The 12275-nt window shown below is 38.2% G+C and overlaps 1 protein-coding gene across 3 annotated transcripts in view; it reads left to right on the top strand.

Moving 5' to 3' along the window:
* NR3C2 (nuclear receptor subfamily 3 group C member 2) overlaps positions 1–12275 on the top strand; it is a 264083-nt gene that overhangs the window by 246589 nt on the left and 5219 nt on the right. For 2 of the 3 annotated variants that reach the window (XM_024207563.2, XM_024207565.2), the window contains exon 8: positions 4210–4367. The exons of the other annotated variant lie outside the window; for it this stretch is intronic. In XM_024207563.2, coding sequence (XP_024063331.2) covers positions 4210–4367 — 158 coding nt within the window. The remainder of the gene's footprint in view (positions 1–4209; positions 4368–12275) is intronic. 3 annotated transcript variants of the gene reach the window in all.

Genomic DNA, 12275 nt, shown 5'->3' with positions numbered 1-12275 from the left:
CATGGCATGTCTACATGCCTCTGCTGTTCAGACAACAGGGGAGTGAACTGCAGTGCTGCGCTATAACTCCCCAGTGTGGACACTGCAGGCACCCTAAAAGGTCCCTAGTCGGGTGTGAGTGTAGCCCTGTTTGAAGAGGACTACACTGGTGCAAACCTGGGACCCTTAAGTTCATGCCCGCAGTGTCCATGTGGGAAAGTTACAGAGTAGCACTTTGGTGTACACTCCAGTTCACACCACCACAGTCCAAACTGAGGCAGTGTAGACATGCCCTCAGTGTTGTTGACAACAATGTTTAATAATTCATCTTTTTTTAATCTACTTCTTGTCTTATAACAGAAACATTTAAAGAACTATAACCCCATTACAAATGTCTATAAAACAAACATTAAAACACCATGAATATTTTCTGTATTTCCTTCCCCATCAGTGCTGATTCCCATCTGTTTTGCAAACAGAAACTTTCTTCTGTGTAATCAGCCTCCTTTTTTTGTCTGATTCATTCAGTCACATCAAAAAAGGATTGTTTATGTTATCATATCTTTCTTTGGTGCTTTGTGATATCAAGATACTGCACTGTGACTTCACTGAATTAATCAGGCAGGAATTCCCCCATCACAAGGGGAGTCCCCATGTGGCACCCAGAGCTGGTGGAGGGGGAATGAAGGGAGAAAATGAGGTATGGTCAGAGCACCACTGCAGTTCAGCTCTTCCTGGTTTCTACTTGTGAGCTGTTGGCAGCTGAGAGCAAGCCTAGGGCTGCTCTGACTTGGGTCAGAGGCCACTTCGGGTTTGTCTACATTGCAGCTAGGAGTGAGCCTCCTGGCCTGGGCTTGAGTTCATGCACTAAAAATAGCAGTGTGGACATTGTGGCTTGGGCTAGAAATTGGGATCTCAAGCCCTCCCAGCTCATAGGTGTGAGAGCCCAAGCTCCAGGCCAAGACACAATGTCCATGCTGCTACTTTTAGCATGCTAGTTCAAACCTGCTAGCATAAGTCTGTCTGCCTGGGGTGGGAGGCTCACTCCCAGCTGCAGTGTCAACATACCTTTCGGCTCTTAGCCAGCTCCATACTAGAACCCCTCCCAGGTCCAGTGCCAAGTGGAGCTCAGCAGCACCCGACAGTCTCTCTCCTCCCCTCAACAGGGACACAAGACAATTCTCTCCCTGGGAACAAGAGAGAAAGAACAAACCACAAGTGAGAGATATTCGTTATGCTGCTTAATGCACTGCTGGAACATGCTCAGATACTATCTATGATTGTGAGAGTGGTATAGGAACCAATGTACGATAGAACAGAGTAGAATAAAGAAGTGGATCTCCTGTTTTTGTAATTAGCAGTGAAGGGGGAGAAACTATAGAAAAGTAATAATAGTTTAATTGCATATAGCAATTAATGTGGTGGTAGTTGTTTCAGTAAGATAGATATTTATTATTCTAGCTTTTTCTTAGACTATTAACAAATGGGTTTCAGGAGTTCATTGCAAGAACCTGTTGGGTAAAATAAATTACTTGGTTCATTCTGAAATGGACAATGATGTCCTTAGAAAATCTACACAATTTTTTTGGTCAGTTTTGGGATATTCTGATTATTTACATTGTGAAACTTTAATAGGGAGGAAGAAAGTAGGATAAAAAGAAAATGAAGATCGTGATAATGCATATAGAATATTTTCTGTGATCAGCAATAATTCCAGTTTCTAATAACTTCACCTTGATACTATATTGTGATAGAAAATACCATGCTTGTTTTTATTTTATTTTTTTTAATTGAATCATGTCACGTGTAGCGTACTATTTGCTTTGAAACTTCTATGATGACCACATCAAGGAAGTTTCACTCCATTTATATGTGGAAGAAACCACACATTAGATCTCAATTGTTTTCTTACTTTTCCCCAGCCCATGAATCTTGGATGATTGCCAGTACCCCTTCTGCATTTAATAAGTAAAATCAGAAACACGCGGCAGACCTCCAAAATTTGGTGTTTTGCTTGACTTCCTTTTTTTTGTGATCTTCTTTCTTCTTTCTTCTTTTTATAATCTGGCTGAGATGATGGTGTAATAATTTTCCAATATAGCAGTAAAATAAAGAAATAATATTTGACAGAAATAGAAGTCTGACTGTAATTCACATTTTTATAATGCCATTAGAAATACAGGAGTTATATTTTCCTACTTTTAATTGGATGGATTTGTAAATATTGAGGAAATAGTTAAGTCCTTGCATTTTATGCAAGTGCCATAGCATGTTGTAACTATTTTATTTTTTACGGAAGGAGATTTGTATCTCCATCAAAGAAAGGTGGTTGGTGTTTATTCATTCGGTATGGACTTTGCTCACAAATCTATTTAAAACAATGGTTGCGTTGTATTAGCTGTCTTTGAATGTTGTGTGCCTTCAAGTTTATTACTGAAGTAGAAAATGTGTAAAGAAATCTATTTACTGTTGGTTTGCAGATTGACACATTACCTGTTAGCTTGTCTAAACCAGAGGTTCTCATACTGTGCTCCCCAGGGGGCACTTGGTGGTCTTTCACAGGGTCCTTGCTGGTCACATGATTGTAGATCTCTTCTTTATTTCCCACTGCTAAATTGCTTTAATAGGCAGCTAAAAAACTATTAAATTCATTCCTAACTCTATTCCATGTAAGTAATTTTGGTAGTAGCCACATGGACATTCTGTGATCACAGTGGGAGAGGTGAACCGTGGGATTAAGAGGGAGGGTGTCCACAGAACAGTCTCTGTTGAGATGCCATCCACACATTTAAAAAAACCTGTTCTAGGTAATCCTCTACCATAGTTAACTATTAGAAAATAAACTCACTTCTTGCACCTGAAGTACTTAATTTTCTTGTTGCAGACCTGAGTTAATACATCCAAGATTTTACATTTGTTTCGTGATTCAACAATATCTAAACAACTTAGTGAATACTGAAACGTCATGACATTGTTGAGAGTTTTTAGTAACCTTTTCAAGGGCAGGTCCAGGATTCAGTTTTGGTCTGATCCTACAAACATTTACCACTGGGTGTAGTATCTATTACAGTGAATAATCTGATGGAAGTTTCTAAATAAATAATGGTATGCTCGTTATCATGACTAGTTCCACTGAAGTCAGTCAAACTGCTCACAGAAATCAGTACTATAGTAGAACCTCAGAGTCATGAACTGACCGGTCAACCACACATCTCATCTGGAACCAGAAATATGCAATCAGACAGCAGCAGAGTCAAAAAAAGCAAAAAGCAAATACAGTGCTTAAATGTAAACTACTAAAAAAAAAAAATGGAAAGTTCAAAAATATTTGACAGGGTAAGGAAACTGTTTCTGTGCTTGTTTCATTTAAATTAAGACGATTAAAAGCACTGTTTTCTTCTGCGTAGTAAAGTTTCAAAGCTGTATTAAGTCAAGTTCCGTTGTCAACTTTTGAAAGAACAACCATAAAGTTTTGTTCAGAGTTCCCAATATTGCAGAGTTCTGAACCACTTCCATTCCCCAGGTGTTCATAACTCTGAGGTTCTACTGTATGTTCAGTAGAATTTCAGAAATGGGCCCTTCGCTAGTACAGATGAGAATTTTAATGGGGTGTTAAGAAGAAAGCTTTCATTGAGACTGCAGACATAAATCTTTAAGCAGAATGTGAACTTAGAAAAAATACTCTTGCTCTGCATTAGCATGATGGCTCTCTTTAAGATGTCACACACATGCTCAATAGTGTCCTAAACTTCCGACATTGTTTGATTGCCTAAGAAATGTGTTATTTGGTGTAGCTTTACCACACCTGGCAGTTATAATTTGAGTACAGTACAATATCAAAGCAATTGCAAGTATGTGTTGTACATTGCCCCTCCCCCCAAGTATAGTATAGCAGACAAGTGATGGTATGTAGTGTCCTCAATTCTAGAGAAAGATTCCTGCTCCCTCTGCTATCATTTTGTGCTTAGGTCAAATGAAAAAAATCATTTCAGTGGGTGGCTAGTATGTGCTGTATTTTCAAGATGCTATCCTGCCCCACTTAACCCTTCTGCGTATACTAATCCACATACACAGATCTGGAAAGGACTCTTGTATCATTTGAAAATGTTTATGATGCTCCCACACAACACAAAGACACTTCTATAACCCTTCAACCATTAACTTTATAATGTAGATAATATAAGAATATTCAATAAAATGAATATTAATACGATGTCATTTTACTGGCAGTTCCCAAGGATGGCCTCAAAAGCCAAGCTGCATTTGAAGAAATGAGGGCAAATTACATCAAAGAACTAAGGAAGATGGTAACTAAATGTCCAAGTAATTCTGGACAAAGCTGGCAACGATTCTACCAATTGACTAAGCTTCTGGACTCCATGCACGATGTAAGTATAACCCATCAGGGAGCTTATAGCATATAAGGTGGTATCTTTAAGAAGGATTAAAGAAAAAATCTTTCCCTTAAGGTAAACTAGTAATTTTTCATTACACTAACCAGCAGGGAAACAATAGGCAATCCGTTTTTAAAGAGTCTGTTAGAAGTTTCTGGACAAATTTAGGGGAAAATTGCACATAAAATTAGAAAATAAAAATCTTTAAGGGCCAGGTTTTGATACTTTTATTCATGTGAATAGTACCTCACACCACGAATAGTCATGTTGAAGTCAACAGAACTATTCGTTGAGTCAGGTGTTACCCAATATGAGTAAAAGTACTGGACTCTGTCCCTATACCAGCAGATAAATGGTGTTAACAATTTTTTCAGAGAGCAAGATTAGTGAAATATGCGGCGTGTTGTTAAAACTTAAGGAACACCCCTGAGTCAGTTCACAACGCAAGGTGTTGGATTAGAGTTTCACACTTTTTGTAATTTAAGAACTGGTTTGTTAATAAAATGTTTACTTCACTGTTGAACAAATATGTGACCTGTTACAACTGCTAATCTCATAACTCAATCTTTCTAAAACATTTGTTAATGGTTTAGAGTCAACTTGGGTACCTTGAAGTTTTGCTGAGCTTTCAAATCCAGCATTAATTGAATTTTAATTATTTCTATCCCTCCATTTTGTTTCAAAGGTATTTTGTGATGTAGAGGTTTACCTTGTAACCACCAGTTACCTATCAGTAAAACCTATTTAAACTGTATAGCAAAAGAAAGCAAACACCCTCACTCTATCATGATGTGGCACAAAAATAATTTTGCTGTGAGCTGCATGTTGGGCCCTAATTGTAGAAGCTGCATATAAATGTCTCTCTTTTGTACTTGTCTTAGTTTTCATTTTTGTGGACGTACTGCAGTGCAGTTTAGGTCAAATCTGTAAGAGAGCCTGAGGTCTGTTTACAGAATGTACATATGGAATTATTTTTTAAATATTATTCTGTTCATTAAATCATTTACAATCTCAGTGGGAGGAAAAGGATATTATTAGTACTGCAGTAATAGCTCATTCTTTAGAGATCAGTTTTGTTCATTGTGCCAATGAAGGATGTTTTACTGTTTGGTTTGAAGGAATGGGCTGGGTGATGAAAGAAAGTCATTTGCAAGTTGTTCACATATGAATCTCCACAGCAGTTCATACATTCCTCCCATACCCCTGTTTTTGTAATATTTTTCATACATTTCATTGAAAGTTACATAATTGTCTTCCGAAATATAGAGTTTGTGTTTTATTTGGTAATTCTTTTGTACTTTTTTTAATGAGGAGAATTGTGTGGATGGGAAGTAATAGCTGACAGAATTCTACAGTTATCACCCAAAACACTGCATTAGTATTGTAACTTAAAATGTTTTGATCAAATCACTTCAGAATGCTGTGGTATTCTACTTAATTTTTAGTAAGGATCAGAATTGATGATGCCATTTTTATTATATTACATTTTATTTTAGTATAAGCAAGATAATAAGAGATTTTTAAAGAAGGTCCTGCTGTCAGTATTCTCTTTAAAACAGTCAGCTGTCTGCACAACACTGCTATTTTTTGTAACTTACCAGACAAGCACTTGTTTATTTTTCTCCTTACAGTTTACTTTTTACTTGAATTGGCTTAGATTGTTCCCAAGGATGTGTGCTAATCCAAAAGAAGACTAATCTCAATATCAAAATTGGCCAAACGATAAATTAATTTAGACAAAGCACATCAGAATAATTTTACAGTAATGTTGACAAGAGATGAGAATTGCTCTTTTCCCCTGTGGAGTGGAATTTCTCAGCTCTTATCATGGAAATGCAGATGCAATCCCCCCCCCCCCCCCCCCAAAAATCCTCAGTACAGGTCAATACTTTTCAACTGTCACCAGTATAATTTTAACTTTCATTCCATGTAATTTTAAAGGATCAGAATATACTTGGTCCTGTGACTGCTCTAACTACAGCTGAAATCCCATTTTGTATCCCTGCTGCAGATACAGCATTGGCATTTGCAGCACAAGCCTGAAGGGACCTCTCTAGAATTCATGCTTATTCAGTCCTGCTGCTGCCTCCAGCTTTTTCATTAGAGCAAGGCAGCATGTCATCATTTGTGGAGTTTACTTTACCTGGGTGTAGTGCCACACAATCATATAGTTTCTTTATATCTTAAGACTTACTTTTATTAACCTCGTTCTTAAATATTCTTTTTTTAAGGACTATATAAAATAAGAAATTTGAATACTGAATGATACTGTATTTGGCTTAAATAATATGAATAGCATAATAACCAATGAGATGGTTTTACACTGCTCAGAGCTTTCAGCCTTCCATCCACATGGTGAGCATATGTGCAGACAAAAAAGTGCCGAGATGAGGAAAAAAGAAATTTTCAGGAAGAGCAGGTAGGCAGTAAAGTATTTGAAAATATCAGCAACTTTCAGCAATGACTCATAAAACCTCCAAGCACAGAAAACAAAACTGAAGAACAAAAGAACAAAGTCATTCCTGAACGGCTCAGGTGAAGATATATGCATCAGACAGCTGAAATACTTTAAAACAATCATACACACTCACAGTTTTATCAGTGTTGTGGGGACCAACATAGTTAATCCTCATTTCCCTTTTTCAAGGATTTTCTTTTTAACAATTCTGACTGTCATAAGCAAATTTCTAATGATTTCATTAAACAGCATTGTTTGTTCAGAGCCATAATGCAGTGAGGCTCGTTGATTCCATTTCCTAACCAAATTGGTAAGCATTTCAGTCTCATACCCAGGAATGACCAAGGGTATTTGAGAGAGCGAGAGCCACTTCTTGTTTTTAGGTGAACCACTCTGTGTGATCAGACAACTAGCATGCAGGAACATAAGAAACAGATGCATTACACATGCTATCAAAATTTTCATTTGGATTTTCAACATCTCCTGGAGCAAGTTTGCTTTGAGGGCAAGGGCTGTATCTTGACAATCTTTAATGTATGTTTCAGCAGTTCTCAAAACAAAAGTTGAGTTCAGTTTCAGTCTGACTGATATTTAAACAGACTTTCAGTTCTAAGCACTTTTGTTTCGATGCAGTGTCATTAAACCATAACATGAACCTACCCTTCGGCATAGCGTGATGAGTATTGCACTGTTGTTTGCTTGTTGATATTTTCAGCCTGATAAAAATAAACTCTTTAAGGACCATGCTGCTGAATCATTAATATTTATGGTTCCTGAAGGGAATACTGTACAGCTGAAGTGGATCTTCCCATATGCTCAGGCTGTGAGAACAAAGATTTTACTTCTCTGAAAAAAGCTGATAGTGGTGGTACAATACAGTGTGTCATGAATTCACAGGAGGAGAATGTGTGGCATTTTCATGGTGAATAGTCATCCAGATTTCAGCCTTATGATTTTCACCACAACATGCAGGAGTAACAAAAACTGCTTCAGGCTGCAAAGGTGCACATTACCACGCTGAGCTCTTTCCCTACACTGGCAAGATGAGCCAGTGCTTTCACTTAGGCCTGGTCTACACTTACCCCCCAATTCGAACTAAGGTACGCAACTTCAGCTACGTGAATAAAGTAGCTGAAGTCGACGTACCTTAGTTCGAACTTACCTCGGTCCACACGCGGCAGGCAGGCTCCCCAGTTGACGCCGCGGTACTCCTCTCGTCTAGCTGGAGTACTGCAGTCGACGGCGATCACTTCCTGGTTCGACTTATCGCGTCCAGACAAGACGCGATAAGTCGAACCCAGAACTTCGATTCCCAGCCGCCGAACTAGCGGCTGGGTGTAGACATACCCTTAGAAATCTCTCTCAATCTCTGTCTAAGTGAAAGCACTGGCTCATCTTGTCAGTGTAGGGAAAGAGCTCAGCGTGGTAATGTGCACCTTTGCAGCCTGAAGCAGTTTTTGTTACTCCTGCATGTAGAAGGTTGTGGTGAAAATCATAAGGCTGAAATCTGGATGACTATTCGCCATGAAAATGCCACACATGCTTGCGGTCCATTATAACGGTGTTGTCTTTGGTGATGGAATGATGTTCATTTCTCTGAATTCGAAGAGTAATATAGGTGAGAGTTTCGTAGAAAAAACAAATAATGACAAATTGAAGTTTAGTTAATAGGGGATTAATCTTTCGAATTTCACAGATCTTAAATATAGAGTGCAGATGCGAAGACTGGTTATTGAGACAGTAATTGTTGTTACATAAAGATGCAGGAATCTTAATAAGCCTACTTTAGTCTTAAAAATGTTTAAATGCAGTGTGTTTTTTGTGAAACACATTGCCTGTTCATGAATTAGGTAGAAATGACAATTATTCATTACTGATTGATGCGGTAAAGTGAGAATCTCTGTCCAGGTATATTATTAAATCACTCTTAAAAGCCAGCATAGTTAGTTCATTATGTGGATAGCAACTTTTCATGTCTTACTGTGGTTTAGGTGACATTGAAGTAAATATTATAAATTCTGTCTTTATAATAAAATGCACAATGTAGGCACCATCACCTCGGTTTTATTTTATTTATTTATTTAGGGATGCTTATGGAGCGAGGTTTGTTGCATTCTATCAAAGGGAGCTAAACAACAACTTCATATAATTCGTAGGAGTGATCTATTGTTTTTTTTTTTCCCCCTCTGGCAAGAGTGTGACTAATAAGAATTTTGAAGGAAGTAGAAAATATTTATTCTATATACTCACAGCTAAGCAAGCAAAACCTTATCATCCAAGTAACTCTTTAGTAATTTAATAGTTTTTTAACAATTAATGGTTGTAAAAATAAATAATTTCTGTCCAAGATCTCTCTATTTGTGAAATCAGTGGTGCCTTCATTCACACTGCTTAATTAGAATGTTGCCGTTCACATAGCTCTAGTAGAGGTGGTATCAGCAGTTCCATTATAAACTCCTGCTTTCACAGGAGGAAATGGGATAAAATGTAACAACAAATTCTCAGCACAGTGTGATGATATATAGCTGCTTGCATTCCCTTAGTTTAATTCAAACCTCACTAAATCTCAGTTGCTGTAATTTAAATGATGGTCTGTAAGAGGAGTAAGTTAAAGAAAGGGGCTAGTTTAACATAAGCCTTCCAGCTCTTTGGTGTGTGTGTTACTGCAAAAGAGACTCCCTTTTATATAGGTTGGAGTGAATCCTAATGTAAGGGGATCTAAGTCAGCATGGGGGAGTTAAATGACTTGTCTAGCATTACACAGGAACTCTGTGGCAGAGGCAGGGATAGAATTAATTTAACCAGGGCAGCCTTAACTATGAGAATCTCCTTTCCTTTCTTTTCCTCTTACACACCTTCTCACTTCTGCAACAAATGGATCAGGGGTCCTACAGGCAACAGCCTCCTTTACTACACAACCCTACTTCGTCCCCAGAGCAGGTTTATCCTGTGCATTGAGTGAGGCTGGGGTCCTCTGAAAAGTTTGGTTTAGGTGAGTGTGTTACACAGGAACTCTGTGGCAGGGATGTGTGCTGTACTGGGCGCAGACTCTTCTTTCCATTTCCCCTGAGTTTAACTCCTTCTGCTTAATCCCCTCAAACCTGTCCCTGCCCAGTCCTGTCCTGTCACTTCCCCACCCCAGGGTCCTTGTCAGAGTCCAGTTCTCCTTGCCTGCCTCCACTATTCAAGCTTCTCATCCCAATTCCAGTCTCCTTGCCCAGCCAGTTTTAGTATAAACCCCAGTCTCTCCCCCTCTCAGTCACCTAACTACAAAATTCAAAGTTGTGAGATGGAAAAACTATATTTTTAAATTACAGGTAAAGTATTGTTGAGATGTGTTTGTATCTATCTGTAAGTGTAAATGCCAGCATTATCACTAGAATGAATACACATTCACACTTTTGTACAGGATTCTTGCATTTTTAAGTATAGAGACTAGGGGTAACCAGAGCAGAGTCAAGCATTTTGTAGAATCATAGATGCTAGGGTTGGAAAAGTTCCTTAAAGTCACCCAGCCCAACTCCCTGCCTTGAGCAGGATCAACTTCCATGGTATTCTCACTAAGATTGTTCGTATCTGTATTGGTGGGACTGAACAACTTCACAAGACTGTTCATTCTAATGATTGTTTGCCCTCATTTATTATTAAAGGTGCAACTATAGTTTTTGTCTCCAGATTAAATTATAAACATATACAAAATACCATGCTGTGTGGCAGTTAAGGTTCGTCTGCAGAAATATACCTAGTACATTAAAAAGCAAGGAAATGAAAAATAAGTCAATCAGCTTATATCCTCACCTCCCCCCTCTGGATACACAAACTTGACAACTAGTAGTACAACCTCTATGCACGATAGATATCTCTAATAGGTATTCCAGTCTTCTATCACCCCTCCTGCAGATTCCACCCCAACCACCACTGACCAATGACTCATCATTTATGCTCAGTTTCATGAAACTATACATGCTCAGATTTGAGTGAGAGGGTGGTGAAAGGCATCATCACTGCAGGGGCAGAGTTAAGGTTGTATCTTCTGGTCTGTGTATGGTGGAGAAGTAGACAGGTATGATGTGTGGTCCTAGTTGCCTTCACTTTTTATTTCCTTTTTTTGTGTTTTTCTGTACACTATTTGTAGTTATACAACTTTCTTCCAACTTTTCAAAGTGTGTATATTGAAAAGCAGTATATGTTTTCTTGAAATAGAGATAAACATCCCTCATGTTACTTTTGTGTGCCTAATAGGTATTTCTGTGTGTGTATACATACATACACACATATATAAAATCAGGATGGTGTAACATGATCTCTGTTTAATGAACCCACAAAATTTTCAATTGTTAGCTCATTGCTCATCAGCTGTTTTTCACCATCTTTATGTAGCATACATAACACAAGCCCACTTCCCCGATTATCCGTTGCAAAGTTCTAGCTGGTATTAAAGTGATCCTTATTGACTTGTGCTGGTAAAGTTTGTCCTTTGTTTGCAGAATTACTTACATATCTGCAAGGACAATTATGAAAATATTGAAAACAGAATTAGAGAAAGTTCATACTTCTATATACAGTAACATGTGGATACATTTCAAACCTCAGCCCTTTCATTAGATTTTCTTTGTTCAGCAATCTTCTAATTATCCCTTTCTTTAAGCCCTTTCTTCTTTTCCATTGTGTCATTTCGCGTTGTGTGTTTCACATATACAATAGACTTTATTCAAAAGGAGGAGGAGCCATGACCCAGGGGGAGGCTTGTAACACAGGTAGAAAATAAATAAATCCAACCCAGGAAAAAATCAGGGTTAAAAAAAAAAAAATGATGCCCACTTACAAGCAAAAGCCTAGTAGCCTGAAAATGCACCTGGTGAGAAGCACTTCCCACATGATACATACAGTGTGGATTGTATTGAAAATCAGTATTTCAAGCGTCCTGCTGGTAGCCATCATTTTGCTGAAAAGTGACTGAGTCAGCTAATAGCTACTCAAATTAGTTAGTTTACATCCAGCTTTCTGAAAAGAACTGTGAACATTACATACTATGCTTAACTCATGGCACATTTTACTATTCTATTCAGATTCTTATCCTGTGTGGTATTTGAATGTTCTTCATTAACATAGGGAGGGGCCCTCCATGTGGAAGGGAAGATTCAGCTATCTCTGTGGCACTTCCCCTCCATCCCCAGACCCTACAGCAACCTCTCCACACTGTCCATACAGGGAGAGGTGATGCCTAGTATTATTTCCCTCCCAGCCCCACAGAATTTAGCTGGAAAAGTAACACAGTTCCAAGTTGTATTATATTTTCTCTCTCACACACACACACACACACTCACTCCTCCACCCCACAAAGTGAGTGAAAACAGTTCCAAGTTATATTATTTTCTCTCCTCCAAAGTGAGTGAAAATTCTGATTTAGTAATATTTTACACCCCCGGGCATAAATGATTAAA

Source organism: Terrapene carolina, unplaced genomic scaffold (assembly GCF_002925995.2).
Source record: "Terrapene carolina triunguis isolate 2854851 unplaced genomic scaffold, T_m_triunguis-2.0 Scaffold66, whole genome shotgun sequence".
Lineage (NCBI taxonomy): Eukaryota > Metazoa > Chordata > Testudines > Emydidae > Terrapene > Terrapene triunguis.
The sequence above is the reverse complement of the archived record's forward strand: the minus strand, read 5'-3'. Positions and strand labels throughout refer to the sequence as shown.